Raw genomic sequence first — 22760 nt, 5'->3', positions numbered from 1 at the left:
AAAATACTCTGATTCTTCCTTTTCTTTAATTACCAATGTTGATCTATTCATTTCTGCACATTCCAATATTTTCTTAATTACTTCTCTCTCTAAAGGGATTTTTCTCTGCTTTCCCCCCCTTAGAAACTCTGAGTGGAAACTCCGCACCTCCCCAGTCAGGTGCAAGACTAGCTTCATCTGGAGCGAAGCAACATTTATGCAATCTGTAAAAGACAGATTTGGAGTTTTAAAATTTATTTATTTATTTATTTATCGTATTTATATGCCGCCCATAGGACTCGGGGGAGCTCACAAGATAAAACAACACGACAATAAAATGATATTAAAATAAATCCCCAAGCAATTAAAACTCCCGGCAGATCAGGGAATTTGCTGAAAAAGCCATGTTTTCAGGTTGCCGTGCAAAGTGCGGAGGTCGGGTGCTGTCCAGAGCCCAGTGGGTAACTCATTCCAGAGGGTCGGTGCGACCACAGAGAATGCCCTCATCCTGGGCGCCACCAGCCAACATTGTCTGGCCGATGGCACCCGGAGGACAATCCTATGTGAGCGCACCGGGCGGTGGGAGGGCGGTAGGAGGTAGGAGGAAAATGCACTTCCTGCTCCCTTTACGTCAAGGCGTTCGCCACCTGGTTCCCTTGGGGCTGTTGAGTAGCCTCCACAAAGGGAGCCAGGGGTTTCGGTGCGAAACAATCCAAGAGAAAACAAGGAAGACCCCCCACCCCCTCCTGCCAAGGGGGACACTGGGGCGGCCTATGAGCCTCTGCTCCACTTCGACTGACCTCTTGGCTGGGGCCCGCGTTCCTCCTTCGGCTGCTGGGCAGCGCTGGACAGCCTCTTCTCCAGCTCCACGATGGTCCTGGCGTGCTGCTTGACCTGCTCCTGGTACTCCGAGATCTCCCGCTGGTGCTTTTGCCTCAGCGACTCGGCCTCCGCCTCCAGGCCCTGCAGCCGCCTCTCCCAGACCGACAGTTTCTCTTCCGCCACCGCCTGGCAAAGGGAAGAGGCAGGGGGGCACCGCTGGACATGGCCTGCCCTCCCTCCAAAGCTGCACCGAAAGAGGCCGGGTTCCCCCCAATTACCTTTCCCCTCTTGGCATCTTCCAGAGACCCCAAGTTCTCCTTCATCCTGGCGTTTAACGTCCTCTCCAGGTCCCTTCTCCCTTCCATCGCCTACAAGGCAGGGAGGGGAAAGGGAGGTGAGTGGAGAAGGGCCACGCTCACCTGGCCGGCCAGCCAAACACAGAAAGCCTCCCCGCCACACACACACACAAACTGTCTGCAACAAGAGGAAGGCAATGCAGGCCATCCTTGACTTACAACAGTTCGTCGGAAGCTGCACTTATACTGTTGAAGTTACAACAGTGGATGTTCAAAGTTATAATGGCACCAAAAAAAGTGCCATTTTTTCTCAGTTAAGACTGTTACATGACGATGATGTTATTAATTTAACAACTGCAGTGATCTACTTAACAAATGTGGCAAGAAAGGTGGGACAAAGCTCACTTTGCAAATTTCTTGCTTAGCCACATAAATTCTGGGCTCAGTTGTGGTCATAAGTCGAGGAATACCTGTATTCTTCCCTACACCTGAAGTGCTGCCTTAGATAACACAGCATGGGTTACTTTTAGCCCTGGGTGACAACACACGGGAACTTGACAAAACCAGCTGTGACACACTCAGGCCTGCAGAAGGCCACCCCGGCTGCCCATCCTGCTTGTGCTGCCTCATATTTCTTCCAGCTGCTCTGGAGCACAAACCAGGCCCAGAGGCTGCCCCCCACCCCAGGCCCCCGGACCCCTGCCCGAGGCGCCACCTCCTTCTCCGTCCTCCTGCCAGCGATAGGAGGGCGCAAAATGGGCCGCCCTGGCACCCACCTGGGAGAGTTCCTGCACTTCAGCTTCCAACAGGCGGCCCCTTTTCCTCTCCTCTTCCAGGGCTTCTTTTAGCTCGGCTTCTTCCAGGGCAGCCCTCCTCAACTGGATCTGTGGAGGAAAGGGACCCTCTCCTGTGTGTGTGTGTGCCTCAAAGGGAGGGCTGGAGGCTGGCAGAAGCCCCCCTCCCTCTCCCCCGCTACCTGTGTCCTGACAGGAACCAGGCCCTCAAAGGAGACCCCCTTTGGCTCACCTCCTTCTGCCGCTTCTCTTCCTCCTGGATCTCCCTCTCTCTGGCCTGGGACTCTCCCTCCAGCTGCTCCTTCAGCTCCTTCAGCTTCTCCTGCAGGGTGGAGTGCTGGGACTCCTCTGCCCTCCGCAGCTGATTCTGCAGGGAAAAAGCTGCACCCTCAGAAGGGGTGAAGGATCAGCCAGACAGCTGCCCTACTCCCAAAGGGGGGCTGGGTGAGGCTGTTACCTGCAAAGCCTGGACCTGCCCCGTGATGCTGTGGTGCTGGTCCAGCAGTTGCTTCATGTAGGCGGCCATTCCTGGCAGAAGGGAGAGTGGAGCTGAGGCCTGGCATCCACCGAGGGCCCCAAGTATGGGGCGGAGGGTGGATCCTGAGACTGGACACTCTGGGCCTGTCTGAAGTTCAGTTCCTACAAATCCTGAGCAAGCAGGGCCCATGCTGCCCACTGATTCTGGTTCTTCCCTTGGATGCCCAGCTCTGACCCAGACTGCCTGCTGCTTGGGTTTCTGAGAGGGGAGGTGGGCCTTCACGCTTGGCCCTGCCTGCTCCCAACAAAGGGACTCTTCCCTGGCCAGCTCTGGGGGACCCCGGCCCTCCAGATCCCCCTTTGCCTTCTGCGGCCAGGGTGGCCTTTTACTGGGGCAGCTCAGCTGGGAGGGTGTCTGTGGGGAAGACGGACCTGTGTCACCAGCTGGGGCATCAACGCCCATGTTCCGGAGCAGAGACTCCAGCGCTTCCACCCAGCCCAGTACGCTGTAGAAGATGCGGGCCAGGGAGGCTTGGATTCCTGACGCCAGTGGGGCCAGTGGGGGAAGGCTCTGCAGCTGGCTGATGGCCCCCTTCAGGCTCTTGGCAGAGAAAGAGGTCTTCAGGAACTCCTGGGACAGAGAAAGAGGGATGGGGGGGAGAGAGAGAGAAACCCTCTGAATGGGCATGGTGGGAAGCAGCCTCTTTCCTCTTGGGGTCATGAGGAATTCTGGGGAGGAGAGCCTCCAGGCCAAGGGACAGTTTCCACGCTGCAGCCAGCGAGGGCCAGCTTTCTCCCAGGGTGAGAAGGCTGAAATCCTGCTCCCTGCAAAGGGCAGAAAAGAGAGCCGTGCCCCATTTGGCCCATGGGCAGCTGGGCAAAATAAAGTTCCCTCATGGCTCATTAGAGGGCAGGTGTTCTGGCGGGGATGGGTGCGTGGAGGTGGGGTGGGAGACCTGGAATCCATCGAGCGACTTCTTCAGCAGGGCCAGGTTGGATGAGAGTTTCTCCATTTCCAGGCCCTTGACCTGCACTTCCTTCTGCAGCCCTGCCTCCTTCTGATCAGAGCCCTGCTTGCTCTCCTGCATCTGATGGATTTCCTCAACAATCTTCGGGGGGGGGGGGGGAGGGAGAGGAGAGAAAGTTGGTTACCGAAAGAGAGGTGCCTCTGATCTTTCTCATGGGCAAGATTAGGTTTTGCTAAACAGGGATGTCCCACCCCCACCCCTACATCCTGCCCTCTAATAAAAGAGGAGGCTGTTACCTGCTCATTGGTTAGAGGTTTCTCGGGAAGTTCGGAAAAGAGGGCCCACAGCACCTGGTTCCGGAAATGCTGCGCCTAAGAGCAGCAGAGTTAAATGGCAGGAGGAAGATGCCACAGACACCCTGCAACCCTGCTTGCAGGATCAGCCCACCTAGAGACGCCCCCTCCCCTGCACCCCAGGTCAGCTGGGAGCTGAAAGGAAGATGCGAGTGAGGAGGAGGAATCCTCCAAATACCAGGCAGGCAGATGGGCGAAGGGACCCCTGCAGATGGGCGAAGGGGGAGGGGCAGGGGGAACATGTGGTGTACCTGAGCGGCTGCCTGCTCCATCTCCAAGCGCAGGAGGCGCTCTCGGCGGCCCAGCTCCTGCACCTGCTGGGTTCGCCTCTCTGTCTCTTCCTTCAGCTCCCCTTCGGCCTGAGGGGGGTGGGGAAGGCAGGAAGAATGAGGCCGAGCAGGGCGGGAGCCCCGACCCCAGAGGGCAGGGGCTCAGTTCCAGTCAGCGGCTCCTCCCTTCCCGGGCCCAGCAGTGCCTCTCCCAGGGCCAGAGCCGCCCTGCCCGCTCACCTTGGTGGCTTCAGCCAGCCTCCGGGTCAGGGCCTCCTGCTCTGCGCAGCGTTTCTTCGCCTCCTCCTTGGACTGGCCGGCCTGCAGCTCCAGCTCCGCGATCCGCTGCAAAGGCATGGGGAGAGGGTCAGGGGCCAGGGACCCCGCTGGCCCTGGTGACCGAGGGGCCTGGTTAGTGCGTAAGGAGGGTAGGGGGAGCCTTCCTAGATGAGGCAAAATTAGGAGGTTACAACAGCCCAAAATCAATGGTTTCCACCTTTGTGCTGGTAAAAAAATAACAATGGAGGTTAGTTGTGGTTAAGACCTGATTTCTGCTCCCGTGAGAAGGGCCAGAGGGCCCAGAAGAAGAAGACTCAGTGTGCGAGGAGGGAGACCCCCCCCCCCCAGGGCGGGTGGCCTGTTAAACGGGAGCTCTTCTAAGCTGAGGAAGAAGCCGGAAGTCTGAGTGAGCCCAGCTGCCCTCAGCTGGAGAAAAGGAATCAGAAAATGGCATCAAATACATGGAAGGATGGGGGTCCCCCTCTCTGAAGAGGGACTTCTGAAGAGCTGCGGCCGAGCGCAGGCAAAAAAACGGAGGGCTGACTCACACTCTGATGGGCACTTAGGTCTCTGTCCCTGAGTTCCCGCTTGGTCTCCGCTTTAATTCTAGAGCACTGGAAAGAACAGCAAGGGAGGGAGACGCGGTCAGCCAGCAAGGGAAAGGCCTGGCGCAGGATGGACACACTGACACACACACACACACACACACACGAAAATCCAGGGAGAAGGCTGGGGTTTCTCCCACTCCCTCACCAATCTCTACATGCTGGCATTTTCAGCCACCTCTGGACATCTCCGGACCAAGGCAGCAGGAGTGGAAAGGAAGCTAGTAACTGACAGAGCCAGAAGCATTAGGCCAGACTTGCCAGGGACCCCCACCCCACCCCTTGAAGACCTGCAGGGTTATTTTGGTCTTATCGCAACGGCCCCTTTCCAAAGTCTACTAAATGGCCAGCCTTTGCTCCTTCCGGCTTCCTTTCTTTAACTCTCCCCCGCCCCCCTGTCCTTTTCATTCCGAAACCCTTCCAGAATTGGTTTGGTGCTTCAGGGGATCTAGCGATTCTGTTGGCCATCATAGCCCCTAGCTTTTAAGAGGAGGAGTTCTCCTCTTTGATCTATAAAGGACTCATTCTACGGGAGACAAAGATTCCAGCCAAGAGGCTCCTTGATCTGCCCAGGTGCTAAAGTGGCTAAGGTGTGGCTTTAATTTTTCCAGGGAGGCACCCTGAAACAGCCCTGTCAATCAAGCTAGCAGGTTTCCAATCGATTTTTTAGCTCTGGGTACACACACACCATGCAATTTGGCACGTCCCATGACAAACATTAGCAAAGGCAACTGATAATTGCCGACACACCCATTTTTTAAAATGTCACCACAGGACTATTTCAAGCATAGGAGCATTTCTCTGGCCGGCTCCCAAGGGCTCAGGGGTTTTTAGCCTGCAGTCACAGCCATCAGCAATGGCTTTTACAGAGCCAGAAAAACCTCCTCTGCTTGTGCCCTCAAAAGATACATCGGAAGAAACTGCTGTTTTCAGGAATAATTTTTGATCATTAAATAAATGTAACGGAACTCCGATTAGAACAGAATCGAAGGCATAAATCAATTCATAATGTTGTTTTTGCACAAATAATCTCCAAATTTACAGCTTATTAAATCCTATTTTCTTGCTAATCCAAGGCTGAAGTTAAAATTAGTTGTTTTCCTAGTAAAGGTTATCTCCATATATATCCTTGCTAAATTGGTTTTCTGCAAATCGCTTGGCGTGTTTTATGAGGCCTCTGTCTCCGACCTGTATTTTTATTCTCGAGGCTGGACAGCAAAATAACCCATTCCAGAACTTCAACAGCTGGGAAAGAAAAAGGAGCTTGCCAATGGCACGTAAGACTTTATTTCTTGGAAAAGAAAAAACAGGAGGCAACCCAAATGAAGAAAGAGGAGACGGGAGGGAAGAGGAAGAACTAGGAGGCAGGAAGGGAAGGGAAGGCCTCAGCAGGGCAAGAGAAAAAAACCCCTGCCCCCCAAAACAGATCGGACCTGCCTGCAGCACTTGATTGACCAGAGAGGTCTGACCAGCAGCACTGGTCCCAAGGGCCCCTGGGCGGGGGAGGGGGGGAGGGAGTGCCTGCAAGAGAAGGGGGGCTGTTCCCGAAGGGGACACAGCCGTCATCCATCACATTCCCCATTCTCAGCACAGCAGGAGAAACCCACAGGATCTACAGAATCACACGAGGGAAGCATCGGAGGAAGAGCGCTGACCTGGGCGGAAATATAGGCCAGCTGGTTGTCCTTCTCCCGACTCTCCTGCCTCAGCTTCTCGGTCTCTGTTTTCAATTGCTGGAAGCGCTGCTCCTTCTGGACCACATCTTTTTGCAAACTGGTCACCAGTCCTGCAGGGAGCAGTAAAAGGGAACCCAAAGCCATCAGCTCAGCTGCCTCCAGCTGTGGGGAGTTGAGAGTGGGTGGGGAAGGGGAGAAGGGGTTAACTCTGGAGAGGAGGAAGCGGAGGGGGGGTGGGGGTGGGGGAAATGGGTTGTCAAACACAGTGGCCTCTGTTAGGGATCTGTTTCTTGACAGAAAACTAGTGCCAAGAAAGCCTGTATGACACCAGGATGTTCTTGTTACATGGAGGGCCCCCTCTTTTCTTCTTCCCTTCAGTCACCTCCGGAGCTGCCAGCACAGGTTTCCTTGCTGGCAAGGTTTTGCAGGAGTGGTTTGCCATGGCCTCCTTCCTGGGGCTGAGAGGGAGTGACTGGCCCAAGGTCACCCAGTTGGCTTTGTGACTAGGGCTGGACTAGAATTCACCATCTCCCGATGTCTGGCCTGATCCCTTCACCCCTGCACCACTCTGAAGGGCCTCTTCCGGCAGCCCAGAGGGAGCACCTGAGTTCCCGGGAGGAGGGACTAAAGGGAGCACAAGGGAGCCGGCACCTGTGGTGAGCGCATAGCTCTTCTTCAGGGCTTCGTTCTCCTGCTTCCAGTGGGCGATTTGCAGGTCGCGGTCCGAGAGGGAGTGGTACAAGACTTCGCTGGTGTTTCTCTGCAGACCGCTCACCTGGGAAGGAGGACACAAGAGCAGGAAAAGGAGAGGGAGGTCACACCAAGGCACCTTTTGCGCACTGATGTGAGAACGCACACATGCACAGAGCAGCACCATTGCCGCAACCCCCCGTCCCCCCTCCAGCCCACCTGCTCCTTCAGCCTCCTGATCTCTTCAGCCTTGGCTTCGGAGTCTTTGTCGAGGGTGGCCAGCTTCTGATGGAACTCGGTGTCCTTCTTGGCCAGGGTTGCCACCACCTTCTCGTTCATGGCCGAAATCTCATGCTGGAGCTCTGCGATCAGTGTGTCCTTGCGGCTGCACTCACTTTCAAAGGCGGACAAGCGGTTGATTTCGTCCCCCAGTTTCAAAATGGTCTCTTCCTGCAGAAGATAAGTAAATAAAGTAAATAACTAAATAAATCAGCAAAAGAGGAAAAGGGCCGCTTGGAAGATGGCCCTATTCTTCTTCTCCCATCGAGACTTTCTGGCTAAATCCTTCTGTGACTCTAACAGTGGTCAATTCCGTAAGCAGGAGCTTACGGGGAAGAAACGCCCATGCGGCACCAATGGCTGCGGGGGCCCTGAGAGATGATCCAGCCTCCTTGCTCAATCTTTGGTGGGGAGAGTTTTCCCAAAAGGCCCGGCCTGAGCAGCAGGTGGCTGCTGGAAGGAAAGGCTGTTTCTGGCTATCCACCTCTCTGGAAACGCTCTGCCCAGCCCCCTTTCGCTGACCACCTGCTCTTCCTCCTTACTCGCCTGCTGGTGGTTTTTTTCTTCTTCATTTTTTACATTTTCATCCATTCTACTTTTGAAAGGGCTGCTTTCATCTCTCTTGAATGATTTATGCTGCTTTCCCGTCCCACTGATACGCTTCCTTATGGTGGGTACCCACAAACAGCTTTGCGAAGCCGTCTCTTTCTCTCTCTCTGACCACAAGTTCTTGCCTAAAGGCTAAAACCTTCCTTTTTAAGTCCACCAATCTTGCCTGTGGTCTGGATTTCTGGGCAAGATTCTTTTTTTTTAAAATGAGAATATTTGAGTCTGATGGTCTCAAGTGGCTTCCCACAACTCAGCGTTAATGCCGAGAGATGGGACCTGCCTGGAGGGAGAACCAGGATGGCCTTGCCCAGGGTGGCCTTCCTGGCTCCCTGGAAATCCTCACACTGGGGAAGGGTGTAGAAAGCGGAGGTCCTCACTCACTTTCTCTTTGAGAAGCACATCCCCCGGGTGGCTGCTGGCAAGAGGGCCAGGGAGGGCTCCACTGCCTGGATGAGAACAGGAAAGAAGTGGGCGGCCCATTGATAGAGACACAGGGCCTCTCTTCCCCCCTCCTCACACTAACCCCAAACAACTGGAGTGAAGTGAAGCTCCAAACTCCAGGCCCAGTTACTGCTCTGCAGACAGGCTACCCTGCTCGGTCCCCCCTGTACCTGAGAGGGCGGCTGGAGGCCAGCTGGATGGCTCGGGAGAGAAGGCAGAGGAGGACACGGTTCTGCCCCAGGCGCTCCCAGGCGGCCTTTTTCGGAGGGGGGGGCGCGGCGAGGTCCCGCTTGCTGCATAGGGCCAGCTGGGGCTGGCAGGTGAGGACTGCTGAGAGGGCAGCAATGGAAACTGGGGAGCAGCAGCTGCTGACGGAGGGGAGGCTGTCTCTGTAACCACCTGGATTTGGCCCGGCCAGGCAATGCGCCGATTCACCGGAAGATAAGGCACCTGCTAGACGACATGGGAGGAATCTTGTCTGCCCCCAGAGCCTTTCCCAGGGGGCCCAGACACTGCAAACCTCAGCTGGCTCACCTCATGTTCTGCGGGGATTTGAGCTGATTACACACAATGCTCACTGCCCACAACAGAAACAGTGCCTTCTTCCCCCCGAGTGGAGCCCAGGAACAGGGACGTCAGCTCCCAAAAGCCCCGAAAACTGCCATTCCAGCCGTGGTGTGCGTGATCGCGACCCCTTGTTTGAGTCAAGCTGTTTCCTTTTAGCGGCTGGCAGGGCCCAAGGGAGCTCTTCGGTTGAGGGAGGAGCAGCCTGACCAGCCGTCCCCATCGCCAGCACCTTCTTTACCTGAGGCGGTTGGTCCAGCACCAGCTCGAAGATCGGCCCACCGGAGCCGAAGCACAGGAGGTCTCCCTGGCCCACCTTCACGGCCACATTCTGGATCTGACAGTCATTCACAAAGGAGCCGCTGCTGGTGTTGAAGTCCCGAAGAACGAAGCTGTGCTCGGCATCGCTGAACTCAAGGGCAGCGTGGTGGTCTTCCAACCCTGGAGACTGAAGGGGGGGGGAGGGAACTTTTTAATCTAACTGCATCCGAAGCACAAACGAAACGCAAGACCATCCCGAGGGAGGTGGGGAAAAGTCCCCTTTTTCTCTTTCATCACTAAGATGATTTGGGCTGCTTCTCACACATCCAAGTCAACCGATACCACATTCCGATGTCTGAAACCAAAAATCTGAATGGTTTTAAAATCTCATTTCCGCCATGAGGCAGCAGAGACACAAAAATTAGAGTATACCAGTATTAGCTTTGGAAGGGGGGAGGGGAGGCTCTGGATCATTTAGCAGATTTGACAATTGTCATTGGCTTCCACTTTCTTAGGCAGGTTCAAGAACTTACTGGAACCAACAAGCATCTGCAAAGGAACCTTGGACCAAGACTGGGCTTTTATGTTCACAGTTGATCTCTTGCTCAACATGAAGCTTCTCCTTTAATTCTAAAGTTTGAGCAGATTCAACGGAGGGGGAGAGATGGGTGGGGGGTGACAGCAGGAAGCCTTTAGGATCCCACCAGGGAAGCCTCCAGCATCCCACACAAGGACAAAAGTCCCACATGGAACGTTCAGGGCCTTTACCTTAAGAACGATGTCTGAGTCATCATGCTTTCCTATCGTCGTTATCTTTGGCCTGAGCGCCAAGATGCCGTCCGAGCTCCTTAGGAAGGCCTTCATGCTCTCTGCCAGACGATGGGGGGGGGGGGGCGTGGTGAGAAAGCGCAGGCTGAGTACTTCAGAGACTTACTCAAACGTGGGGAAAAAACAACTACTACACCACCTTGCCATGTGGCAACAGCCAAGGCAGGTTCTCTGATTGGGACTCTCAAAGGAATGGGAACCAGGAGAAAGTGGGCGCTTTTCATTCCTTTTGCACCCTTTGCAACTCTTCTCATCGTTCCCACTACCCATCTCCTTCCACTTATGACTGTCTTACTGTAACTTTGTTGCTTGTATCCTTTCGATTTATATTGATATTGTTTCCTGATTGCTTATTTGTTCCCTATGACTATCATTAAGTGTTGTACCTTATGATTCTTGATGAATGTATCTTTTATTTTATGTACACTGAGAGAATAGGCACCAAAGACAAATTCCTTGTGTGTCCAATAACACTTGGCCAATAAAGAATTCTATTCTATTCTTTGCTTAAATTGGGAAATGCCCATCAGGCCCCCTCGTCTCCCCCTACCCCCCCCCCCGTGGCCCCCTTTGCGATGCCCGGGCTCAGAGGGGAAATCCCTGCCAGCGTTTCGAGAGGGGTGTATGGGGGACGATGGGGGGGCCACGGAGGGGCCCCTTGGCTGGAAAAGGACGAAAAAAGGGGGCGGGGAGGGCGGTTTCCCTGAAACCATCAACTTTTTATTCCTTTATGGCCTTTAAATCAGTTGCTCAGATGCTTCAGCCCCCCCCCCCGCCAAAACCTCCGCGCTGACTGGGGGGTCCAGGGTGTCATATGGGGCAACATCATGAAAATCCCCCCCTCCCACCGCAGTTCCCCAGGGCGGGGCTTCTTGAAGAACCCAAAATCGGGGCTCCCGCCCTCTGCGGCCTGGCAGGCCGGGCCCTTTCCTGGGCCCAGAGTCCCGGGTGAGGGGGGGGCGGTCCCCCTCCGCTCTGCCTCCCTCCCTCGGGTGTCCAGAGCACCCGTCAAAGGCAGCCCCCTCCCCACATCCCGGGTGTGAGGCCGACAGGGCTCTGCACACGCTCAGAGGCACTGAGACAAAACTCACCGGGGGGTCCTCGAGCGAAGCCGGCGCGGTCCCGCTGAGGCGCCGACCCGACTCCCGCCAAGCGGAGCCGTGGCCATGACAACCGGACCCTAGGCCACGCCCTTCCGCCGGAAAGAGCGTCTCCACGGCAACCCGTTTTTCGTACCGCGCCGAGCCCGTTCCCATGGAAACCGAGCGCTGGCGACTGTCGGGCGCACGCGCAACTGCCCCGCCTGTACAGGGAAGCGCTTCACCTCCCGGGCGGACTCCGACTCCCAGAATTCCCCAGCCGTCAGGCCTCGACCGTGAATCCTGGGAGTTGAAGTCCGTCCAGTTTACAGAGTTCAGGTTAAGAAACCCTGCATGAAACCACAGCGGGCGGGTTCCCACGGGGCGAGCGTCACCCACGCTTTTCCCAGCGGTGCCCTGTTCACACAGCATGCCAAGTTCTGCCCTTTGGCACCTTATGACAAGGGATGACTTTCCCTCCCCAAAGGTCTTGGACCCCATTCTTTCCCCAGTCGGGGGTGCTGGATTGCGGTGCCAAGGGTGACCCCCCCAAGGACACCCCTTCAGGGGCCCCCCTTGAAACAAAGGCAAATAACCCTCAGCCCCTCCCCCCCCAATAACAGAGGATATAAACAGCCGCCTGGATTAAAGCAACATCTCGCCCATTTATTCTCTTTTTAAAAAGGGCTCCCTCCCTCCCTCCCCCCCTCCTTCCATCTTAAAAAAAAGGTTACACCCCCTTGGAAAAAGAAATGTCACATTTCCAGTTCAGCAGCTGCAAAACCCAGGAGGGACCGTCAGAGCCCCCTCCCCAAATGAAGACATCTTTGGGGCCTGCAACAGATCCCAGATCCCGATGGATTTGAGCAGTTAGTTCTCTTTGGCCTTTGCAATGTTTGATTTCAAAGGCACCCGAGTTCCCTTTGTGTCACTGAAAATCCACCTTTGGTGGAAAAGGAGGCCGGGTCTGAAACCCCATTGCTGGAAACTGCTACCCAAAAAAAAAATTAAATTAAAAACTAGCCTGGCAAGCATGCCAAACTGGAGTGCTAGTTTGGAGAGGTGAGCATTACCAAATAGAGATATAAAAATGACATAATTTAGAAAAAATAAACACACACACAGAGACACACTAACCCCAAAAGTCATATTGCTAAAACGGTATCAAAACCTCCCCCCCCCCCTTGAGCTGAGTTTCCAGAGGGGATTTGGCAACCTTCCCAAAGGTTGATGGGAGTCCGATGGGGGGGGGGGGTGGCGGTCCCTTGGAGGGGGAAAAATGGGGACATTTCCCAAATCCCGGATGGGCCAGGCTCACGAAGACAAAGACCACGGAGGCAACCTGTGAGAGGCCGGCTCATCCATCTTCTCCTGACCCCGTCCTGTTGGGCAAGCAAGTCCAGGAGAGCTGTGGGGGGGCTTGGGGGGTTCTCAGGTGGCCTTCTGGCTTGGCTCCAAAGTTTGCAACTGGACGTGACACACACAGTCACCCACCCCGTTCTCAAGAAGCCACTTCCAGTGCTTCTGGCAAAAGTGTCCCTCGGGAGCAGCTTCAGGGCTCCCCCTCCCGGGGGTCTGGCAGCTTGGGAGGCATTTCGTCGTACTGCGGAGGTGGGGTGAGTGGCTCGATGGTGACTCGGGTGGGAGGGGTGCCGCCCAGCTGGAGGTTCTTCAGGTGCAGCTTCTCAGACTTGATCCTGCGCACTTTCAAGGGCTTCAGGCGTTTGCTGAGGCGGGAGCTCTGCCGGGCGGGTGGGCGCTCCTCCCTGGGGGCCGCCACCGTTGCTGTCCCTGCCGCCATGGGGCTGGGCCTGGTGGGGAGGCTTTCATCCAGCCCCGTGAGAGACTCGTAGGAAGGAAGGGAGACGCTGATGCGGGTGCCGTGCTCGGCCTCCAGCCTGGGCTGCTCCGGGTAGAGGCCGTTGACCACCTCCTCATAGCTGGGCACGTAGTAGCGGGAGAGACTGTCGTTGTCGTCTTCTTGGCTGCGGGAGGGAGCACATCGGGAGACGTGAGTGCTCAGGTGGGGCAACCCCCAGATCTCCCTTTCAAATGTCCCCTCCCCCCCTTTTTAAATGCACTGAAGGCTGGAACTAATGACCTCAAAAGCCAAGGTTAAACATGGCAACACGCCAGCAATCAGTGGGGAGACTGTTGCCCTTCAATCTCCCTTGCTACATAGTGGCCCGGTGGGGGCTTCTCCCCCCTCCCCCAGTCCCCTCCTGGCCAAGAGCAGGTAACCAAGGGCAATTCCCTTACATGCACACTGCTGCCCTGGTCTCCCTCATCTCTCCAGGTGGTAAAAACAGGACATGCCCACACGTGGATTAAGGCTGTGGGCTTGTTCCCTTCGGGCCTGGTGCAGGATGGGAAGATGGTCAGAGGAGTCAGAGGAGTCTGTAATAGGGGCTGAAGGCTCTGCAATGCCTCAAAACCATGGCTTGTTCTAACAGCCATGTTTAAAAGACTGATGATACAGGTATATTCACTGTCTGGACACTCAGACGTTATGAGGCTTGCTGGGTGGGTCATTGAGATTCAGGCTACAGGCCAGGGCCTGATGTGACTCCTCCTTTTAGGACCCAAAGTCTCACCTCCAATGGCCTCTGGAGAAAGCTGCTCAGGTTGTGTGAATATGGCCCCACGTGAAGGCCAGCACAGCTTTCTGAAGGAGCTTGTCACAGCAAAGGCTGAACGGAGCCCCATGCTGCATTTATCTGGGTCCCAGAGCTAACCAGGGTCTCCGACAGGAGATCCGGGCGAAGGCTAAGGGAGGCTGTTACACACCGGACGCTAAGCTTTGGCCGCTCACACAGAGGAAATTATGCCTTTGTTAGGCTTTTTTGGACAGGTTGCCCGGCCAGAAGGTGATGCCAATAGGGATTTAGCCTCATTGTTTGTGGCTGAGACGGTTATGTGCACATGCCACAAATTGGGTTTTAAAAGAAACTCCGGGAACAGTGATGCATACCGGCAGTTACTGTATTTTTCGGAGTATAAGACGCACTTTTTCACCCCCAAAAAGAGGGTGAAAATCTGTGTGCGTCTTATACTCCAAATGTAGCCCTGCCCAGCCTCACAAACGGAGATTTCAGAGGCTGAAAAAAGCCTCTGAAAGAAGTTTCAGAAAAAAAGCCTCTGAAAGGCTTTTATCTAAAATAATATGGCAAGCAACAAAAGAAGAATCAGTAAAGGTTCTAATCAAACTATGCTAACAAATCTGGAGAATGGCACAATAACCAACAGATTGGAAGAGGTTAATCTACATACCAATACCAAAGAAAGAGATGGAACAGAGTACAGATAGTCCTTCAGAATAAAAGCCTCTGAAAGAAGCTTCAGAAAAAAAGCTTTTTCTGAAGCTGTTTCGGAGGCTTTCAGAGGCAGAAAAAAAAAAGGAAAAAAAAGCCAGGTGCAGAGCTCACAACCAAGGAACCTGTTGCTAAAATTCACTTCTGGGAACAGCCGATTGGAGGTATTCTGGGAGGCTGATTCACCCACCAATCAGCTTTTTTCTTATTTTCCTCCCCAAAAACTAAGGTGCGTCTTATACTCCGAAAAATACGGTACTCTTTCAAAAATCTGGGTGGGAAAGCGGCCCGCCCTCCTCACCTGTCCTCTGGGGGAGGCCGCTCGACCGAAGGCTGCGGACGTATCCGGATGATGTCGTCTTCGCGGTGCCTCGGTTTCCTTCTGTCCCGGATGGTCAAGCAGATGGAGAAGAGGAGCAGCAGGACGCCGGCCCCGACCAAGACGTAGGCCACCGAGAAGGTCTTGTTCCTGTGCAGGGGCCCTTTGCTGACCTCAGTCTCGTTGTGGTGACCACTGGCTGGATGAGGCTTGGTGCTGAGGCCAAAGCCCGGGACCAGGTTCCAGACGGCCATGATGACTCCGAGGATCAGCATCCCCAGCCCAATGGCCATCAGGGCATAGTGGGAGCCACTGCTGGACCTGGACTGGGCCATCCTCAACGGCTCTCAGGGGAGACTCAGAGGCTCCCTTCCTCCTGGGCTGTTGAAGGCTGGGTTTGCTCAGAAGATCCAAGTGGGAAAAGGGGATCTGGAGAAAGACAAGGGATTGGGGTGTGTCAAATTCAGGTGAAGAATAATCCTGGCAAGACAGGAGGTGCAGGAGGACAGAAATTTAAAATTTGGCCTGTTGTCTTTCTAACATTTGGGGAAATAAAATCATCCGAGCCACTTCTGGGCAGAAGCCCCCCCCCCCCCCCACCTCTTTGGAATGAAAAAAAAAATCCTCCAATTTTCCTGGGAATCATTACAATCCCCAACTCTGCTCCTGGGAAGCTTCCTTCCTTTTTTTCAGATTGATTTCATTCGTGCCCTAAGAAATGGCAGCACCTGGACATCTGGAAAAACACAGCGGTGTTCCTGCTTAGCAGCTGGACAGGAGACCACTGTGAAATCCCACACCTGGGAAAAACAGCCTGGAAACAGGCAAACTATGTGGCTGTGCGTGCATGAAATCACAAGCACTCAATGCAACTGCAGCACCACCTATTCTGCAATCTGGGCCTCTGGATCTCTAGCGTTATGGTTCCCTTTGCTGTGGGAGCTGCAATCCAACACAGCTGGAGAACAATGGCTTGGGATAACCCGAGGAAAGCTACAGCTTTGAAAAACTAACTGATGGAGTAAACTACCAGGACTAACATCCCAAACTTTTTAATATGATTTTTAAATTGCTTTTAAAATAACAGAAAAACTAAAGGAACAAAACGCAAAGATACATACAACATATATACTAAAAAAAACCTGTAACAAGTATTTGAAATTAAATACAGAGAGAAATAAATACCAAAACAAAAAAAAAAAACCCCACCTCCAGAGGGATGAGAAATGCATGCCCCCCCCCTCCCCGCTTCCTCTCCAGCCCTATGGAAAAACCCTTTTACAAGCATTCAGGCGCATCACCAGGCATTTATTTGGCAAACTCTGTTTTGGATGACTTCTGTTGTGGAATAGCTGCATTGCAGAAATGAAGCCAAGGTTAAAATAGAACCCCAGACACAATTTTAACAAATCCCAACCAGACATAAAAGCCACACGCTCTAGGAAAGGTTTAGCATGCACTAAAAAAAAAAAAAAATCAGAATAATCACTCAATCCAAGCCCAGAACAAGAGGGAAAAGGATAGGGCAGGTTTGACCAAAGGACTAAATGCTCTCCATGGCAGGAACCACCAAACAGGGTCCCCCTCATTTAAAGTTAATCATTGTTAGCACTAACCGCTTTCTTCTTCCAAATGAATGTGCCAGAGTTAATTCACTGCAAATGCTCCCAGCTGGAGAAACAGGGAGAGATGCCAGGCTAAAAAAAATTAAAAAGTTTTCCTCGCTCCTGATGATTTCCTGGCTGCATCCAGAGAGTCCTCTGGGCATATCAGTTTGCCCCTGCCTTCTCGCAAGAGAGTTGTTTTCACTGCCGGTGGTCTACCATCCAGCCTGCTTTCCAGGCCAGCCAGGGTCAGCTGGTGCTGCTGCCCCTGCTGGGCAAAAGGCCTCTCCCACCTCTGCACCCCATCTGGGATTCTGGCAGTGCCACCGTCCAAGCATAGGAACCCTGCCCAGCTGGCATTCCCCGGTGGCTTCTGAGCTTGAACAAGGCCCAACTGAGAAGCCCGGTGGATGGGGTGGGGGAGAGCAGGCAGCGTGGCTACCACTAAGCCAAATTCAGAAGTGGGTTCCTCCCCAATCTCAGTCCCCCCATCAAGGACCATTATGCAGCACAGCCGATGGACGGTTCACCAGCACACACACACACACACACACACACACCCGCCCCCAAAGCTGAAGCTCCCAGCTTTCCCTCTGCGCCGGCCAGTTCTCAAGAGACGCAGCCTGCAGCCTTGCCCACAGGAGGAAAGCACCTGGAGGGAGAGCCACCTCCACCAAGAGAGGCCTTCTCGAGAGGTACGGACCCGGGTGCCACCTGGCTCAACGGGAGCGACTGAGAACGGCCGGCCTCACAGCGAGGCCTTTGACACGATCAAAATTCAAAGGTGGGGTAAGCAATGGGATAACGGCAAACCCCATGGGATTTGCAGAAGTGCCAAAGGAGGATGCAGAAAGGCATTGACACAAAAGGGAGCGCTGGCAGTGCTGTCAGGTGGTTGGCAGGAATTGTTTTAATAAAGGGAAATGAAAAGAAAGGGTGCCCTTTTTCTGTGTCTCTCGGATCGCGTTTCCTTCGCACGCGAATAAAACGAAATATTGCCTCTGCTTGCAAAGTGCCCAAAGCCGCATTGAAGAACTTGGATTCCTGTCAATTATACAATTAGTGTGTGGCAGGAAAATGACGTGGGGAGAAGGAAAGGAAAGCCGGGCCTTCTAAATACAGAATCAACAGCAGAAAGGAAAGAAGAAGAAGAGCAAAGAAGGATTAGAATAGAGGATGGGAAACTCTGCACATGTTTGTATGGCCTCCACTTGCCAATCTGGCTTGACCAATTTGACTTTGGAAACTGACCCACCCCTCTCTGAAGTCCCTGTAAGGATCAGTTGCACGTTTTCAACATTTTGAGGCAGAAAATTCAGGAAAAATGACCCCTCAAAGTAGTTTTAATATAAATTGAACACCCAGCACAGATAAAATTGAGATGAGCACCTCAGAGGAAGGACACAAATGTAATTTGAAAAGAGCAACCTCTGTTCCCCGGAGAACTGCAATAGTGGAGCAGGTATTTGCACACTCCCCATTGGTGCACCATCTGTGAAGGGAGTGTTGGCATTTACTTGCACCACCAAAGGTTGTATGCCTGCAAAGGAAGGATCCAGTACGATCCCTGTACTTGAGAACAAAATCCTTTAAACTCAACACCAGATTTGCCGTTTAACACCAGCTGAACTTCACCGACGCCATTTGTGGGTGGGGAAAAGCCCCCTAGCTCTACTTTGTTAAAAGTTCTTGTCTTACAAACCGGACTGAAAAGAGGCTTCTACAAAAATGCCGCTGGGATTTTTCCACCAGCAAAGCCCCTCCTGGAAGGCCTGACGCTTTCGGTCTCCTGGCACATGGAAACCACTCCTGGTTGTTTGCAGCCTCATCAGGGTGGACGCCTGCCCGAAAAGGCCAGAGGCACAGAGCTTGGCAGGCACAGACTTTGTCCGGCTAACTGCAGATTGGATTTCCTACCTGTTCCCTATATACGGCTGAAAAGGAGAGGCAGGCGAGCAGGGCCGGTTTTTGACTGCTGAGTTTCTGAGATCCCTCCTACGGCAAGCTTGGCTTTCACACAGACCCCCAAACCAGCTGGAAGACAAAGCCCAGAACACGGGCATCGCCCTATGCCCAGGAGTGGCCCAGTGGCCAAGATGCCCACAAAGGACACAAGAGCAACAATGTGTCCATCTTGCCCAAAAAGGGACGATAGACATCCTGATCAGGCCCCTACCGAAGCTGAGAACCAGCCAGACCCCAATGAGGAAATGACAAATCTTTGCCAAGTTGTATCCAAATAGACTTACTCCGAGATGTTGCAACGAAGGAACCTCAGTCTGACGAACTGTTTACCTGACTAATAGTTAACTAACTAACTAACCCGCTGCCCAATTCCCTTTGATGGAAATTATTTGCAGTGAATGAAAAAAGGATGAACTGTGGGAAAATCCTGTTTTTCCCAGTCCCTCTTCTCTCTCCATCCATCTCCAGCCTGTTTGCAGCCCAGACTCTCCAAGGCTTCAAAGCAATGGAAGCAGGATCCGGGAAGGCTTAAGAGCACAAGGGATGCTCAAGCTGAGGCCATTTGGGGAAGAAAGCCGCCTTCCTGGGAAATTTAAGGCAGTGACGACAGCTCCTGCAAGCCAAACCTTCATGTGGACTCTGAATCGCCTTTTCCCTTTCCGATCTTGGACTGCGCAAGGCCTCCCATGAAATCGGCTCACAGTTACTTGGAGGAGAAATTCCCCAGGTCTCTTTGCTGGGGAGAAAATTATTTTGCCATAATATTGGCTGAAACGTTCTTCCTGCCCCTTTAGATGTGTCGGGGCTTCCCTTGCTAACATTTTGTTCTGACACAGAAGAAACTGCTTTCTGTGAGCATAAACTGTTCCCTGCCAAGGTTGTTCCAGGGGGCAAAGAATGTGTGGACACAGATATTATCTCGGTCTGCAAGATAAGCCACAGTTATATATTCCAAAGCTGTTTGGCCAAACGTTGCAGTCCCTGCGTTAAAGAGGGACTGACTTTTAAACGACTGCCCATTATAAAAAAAAGAGTAAAAAAATAAGACAGTCACACACGGAAAAAATAAAGCAAGAAAACGGGAGGGTAGGAAAATCAATATCAAATTATTTTTCTTGGCTTTATCACTTGGAAGAAAGATTCTAGCGTGGAGAGACAATTTCAGTCCTTTCAATTTCTCTGTGGTTTTCCTGTTTCGTTTTTAAAGTTCGGAAAGAATCTGACTACAGACAAATTCTCATGGAGAAAATCTACCTACGAAGCCAATAGAAGTCAAAAAAGGACTTGATAGCACATAATCAATCAATCAATCACCTATTTTGAGTCCATCTAGTGAAATCAATAGGATGAGTTACACTGACTTTGATGGACTGCAATCTGAACCAGGCAGGACCCATTAAACCTTCTCGTCTACTCTGTATTTCTTCTCTGCTTGAGATTCAGAGCCTGTCTTGTAATTCCTGTGTGTTTACAGGCACACACACACACACACACACACACACACCCTACTTTCAAATTCTGGGCTTTGTAGTCCCAGTAAGTAAGTAATGAGGCTGTCTCCCTCCACTTTTTCAACAGGCCATCAGTTACTGCCCTGCGGTGTCTCATCACCAAGGGTTTCCTCACCTTATCCTGACAATACTGTACCCTGTCATTATCATAATTATTATTTTGTAAATGCTGTATCCCTATCAAAGCTGCCACAGAACCCTCATTAACTCTCCCTGCTGCACAGAAATTAAAATGAGAAAAGGGGGTAAAATTATCCAGGGTTGTTGAATTCATTTTCACTTATTCAGGGGAGGGGGAAAGAGAGAGATTAAAACAGTACAAGAAGGGGAGGAAAGGGAAGGGAGGGAGGGAGATAGATTTTGGCGATAAAAGAAACCCTACTCATATACAGGGTGCTGCAGAGAGATCAGCCACGGAAGATATATTGCTTAAAATACATAATTGTGGATAATTAGAATTTAACACCCGGCAAAATGGACAAATTTACAAATGTGAAGGCCCCAAGGTAAAAAGCCAGAAAAACTTCACTTTCTTCTGGTTTACATGTACTTAATCATCGTGGGTTATTCCCTAAACCACAGGCAATGATGGCAGAGGCGAAATTCATACAAGTTGTCCTATTAACAGATCCTAGGACACCCCAAGCTATAATGCGGCTGGTTTGAATTTAAGGCACTTGCACCAAACCACCTGTGACCCATTCAATAAACGGTGCTTAAACAAGTTATTTCTTAGATTGCCACCTAAACCAGACCTGCAAGGTCAGGTGATTTTTTTTTTTTTTTTTTTTTGCTCAAAGTCCGAGTTATTATCCTTTTGGGCCCAGAAAAGAACACTTCCCTGCATCCAACTGAAACACGCAGCAGGTCTTACTTGCTTGAGTCAGCTACGTTTTGCAGTTTGAGGCCAGGTTTAGTGACCGTTCAAAGCCGCAATGGCACTGGAAGAAATCACTCAGGACTGTTTTCCACACTTAGGGCCCTTGCAGCATCCCTGCGGTCACCTGATCAAACGTTGGATGCTTGCCAACTGGTTCATGTTTATGGCGGTTGTAGTGTGTCCCGGGGTTGTGTGATCCGCTCTTGCGACCTTCGGACAAGTCAATGGGAGAGCCAGATTTACTTAACAACCGTGGGACTACCTTAACAACTGCAACCATCCACTTGAGGACTGTGGCAAGGTAAAATGGGGCAAAACTCACTTAACAAACGTCTCCCTTAACAACATGGATTTTGGCCTCCACTGTGGTGGTGGTGGTGGTGGTGGGGCTTCCTGTGCAGGCCAGGCTCCCAACTGCTTCCCTTTCTAAGCCCAAAGCGGAGCTCAGCCTCCCTCCGGCGCTGCGGAGGGAGCGGCTGAAGATCCGGGACCTACCTTCCCGCCGGGACTCCCGCAGCCCTTCCCAGGCCGGCCACGGAGCGCATCCCAGCCGAAACGCCGCTCGCAGTGAGGGATCGCGAGAGGGGGGGAAGGAGGCCCTGGAAGGCTTCCCGACTTCCCTTTTTCTTCTCTTTCGGACTTCCTTCCCGTCAAAAGTTCAGCAGCTGCGACAACGTCAATCTCTTCTTTCTTCCTGGCGGAAGGGGAGCCCGGAGCTGCCGCCGCCGCCGGAGTCGGGTTAAAGTCTAACCTGGCGAGCGGGAGAGGCAAACCGGTTGGTCCGCTCCAGGCGGCTCTCCGCCCTTCAAAGGCAAACGCCCCAGGGCAGCTACGCCGGCCTTCCCGGGGGCGATCCGGAGGGGCTCTCCCAGGCAGCGCGGGGCCCGCTCGCCCCCCGACCCCGCTCCGGACCCCGTCCCGGCCGCGTTCGGAGGGGCTGGAGCCGTAGGAGGAAGCCGGGGCCGAGGAGGGGGGCGGGAGAGGGGGAAGCCCCCACTCCTCCGTGGGAAATCCGCCTCCGCCAAACTCGCCCGGGGGGGGGAGGGGCGCCAGACGGCCGGAGCGAAGGCGGAGAGGAATAATCGGGCCCCGCAGACGCCCCACTCCTCGCCCGCCCCCGCCTCGAGGGGCCGCCTGGGTGGAGCGGGGCGAGGCGAGGCGAGGCGAGGCGAGGCGATCGGCATCCCGAGGGCTCGGGCTCCCCCTGCCCGGCCGGCCCCAGTGCGCCCTCGCCACCCCCACCCCCCCGAGAAGGGCCAAAGTCCGCCTGGCCCGCCCGAGGTCTCCCTGGCCGAGGCGGGAGAGGCGCCTCACCTGCCTGCCCGACTGCGTGGTGGGGTCGGGCCGAGGGGGCGCCGGCTGGCTCACCTCCGCGCTGCGCTCTCCTCGGGCGGCGCATAGCTTATCCTCTCCCGCCGCCGCCGCCGATTTCTGGCTCCGTCTCTGGCTGAGGCTGCGCCGCCGCCCCCGGCCTCCCCGCGCCCGGTGGGCCGCTCCTCCAGGCCCCGCCCCGGCCGAGGCTTCCCTGCGGGCGGAAGCGAGCCTCCCCGGGCAGGAGGGCTCTACCTGCTCGCTCGGAAAAAGGCGGCGGAGACTCCGTCTCGGGCCTGAGGGAGAAAATGGCGGCGGGAGGGGCCGCTCGCTTGGCCCCCCTCCTTCCCTTTTGGGGAGGGGGCGCCTTGCCCGCTGGCCCCTCCCGCCCTTTTCCTCAGGCGTGGGGGACCCTCTGGGAATCCGCCCGAGCTCCCCGGATCGGGGAGTGTGTGTCAAGCGAGGGTCCTCGGTCGCGGGGCAGCTGGGGGGGTGGGTCTCCCGTGGCCCTAAAGCCGCCGCTTATCCCGAGTACGCCCGGGTGGGGAAGGGCGGACGACGCCCTCTTGGCGCAGACCTCAGCCCGGCCC

At 54.0% G+C, this 22760-nt stretch overlaps 2 protein-coding genes across 16 annotated transcripts in view; both read right to left on the bottom strand.

The window, feature by feature from the left end:
- FHAD1 (forkhead associated phosphopeptide binding domain 1) overlaps positions 1–11780 on the bottom strand; it is an 18465-nt gene extending 6685 nt beyond the window's left edge. The window contains exons 1-19 of one of the 11 annotated variants that reach the window (XM_034424305.3): positions 11282–11588; positions 10131–10231; positions 9343–9549; positions 8708–8987; positions 8478–8542; positions 7428–7658; positions 7170–7293; positions 6498–6628; positions 4786–4851; positions 4199–4303; positions 3941–4048; positions 3633–3707; positions 3325–3477; positions 2801–2999; positions 2349–2419; positions 2124–2258; positions 1874–1981; positions 1080–1169; positions 780–987 (exon numbers count right to left, since the gene is read on the bottom strand). In XM_034424305.3, the coding sequence (XP_034280196.2) occupies positions 780–987; positions 1080–1169; positions 1874–1981; positions 2124–2258; positions 2349–2419; positions 2801–2999; positions 3325–3477; positions 3633–3707; positions 3941–4048; positions 4199–4303; positions 4786–4851; positions 6498–6628; positions 7170–7293; positions 7428–7658; positions 8478–8542; positions 8708–8987; positions 9343–9549; positions 10131–10226 (2452 nt within the window). In that variant the 5' untranslated portion in view covers positions 10227–10231; positions 11282–11588. Of the gene's footprint in view, positions 1–779; positions 988–1079; positions 1170–1873; positions 1982–2123; positions 2259–2348; positions 2420–2800; positions 3000–3324; positions 3478–3632; positions 3708–3940; positions 4049–4198; positions 4304–4785; positions 4852–6497; positions 6629–7169; positions 7294–7427; positions 7659–8477; positions 8543–8707; positions 8991–9342; positions 9550–10130; positions 10232–11281 lie in introns of those variants that run through there. The other 10 variants (XM_034424304.3, XM_087879428.1, XM_087879429.1 and 7 more) reach the window with 10 other exon arrangements.
- Positions 9413–22760, bottom strand: TMEM51 (transmembrane protein 51). 5 transcript variants are annotated; one of them, XR_015730086.1, is made up of 5 exons: positions 22174–22760; positions 21355–21610; positions 14882–15328; positions 12764–13254; positions 9413–9549 (listed from the first exon to the last, which is right to left on the bottom strand). XR_015730086.1 is itself a non-coding variant. In XM_034424312.3 (4 exons), the coding sequence occupies exons 3-4, from the start codon at positions 15232–15234 to the stop codon at positions 12822–12824; spliced, it is 786 nt and encodes a 261-aa protein (XP_034280203.2). In that variant the 5' UTR covers positions 15235–15328; positions 21355–21610; positions 22174–22760; the 3' UTR covers positions 12679–12821. The 5 variants fall into 5 exon arrangements, 4 of the variants coding, with proteins under 4 accessions (XP_034280203.2, XP_034280204.2, XP_034280207.2 ...); XM_034424312.3 differs by lacking the exon at positions 9413–9549 and having other exon boundaries at positions 12679–13254; XM_034424313.3 differs by lacking the exon at positions 9413–9549 and having other exon boundaries at positions 12679–13254; positions 22228–22710.

Source organism: Pantherophis guttatus, chromosome 15 (assembly GCF_059756535.1).
Source record: "Pantherophis guttatus breed Tessera chromosome 15, ASM5975653v1, whole genome shotgun sequence".
In the NCBI taxonomy this organism is placed as follows: domain Eukaryota; kingdom Metazoa; phylum Chordata; class Lepidosauria; order Squamata; family Colubridae; genus Pantherophis; species Pantherophis guttatus.
This window is presented reverse-complemented; position numbering and strand designations above follow the sequence as displayed.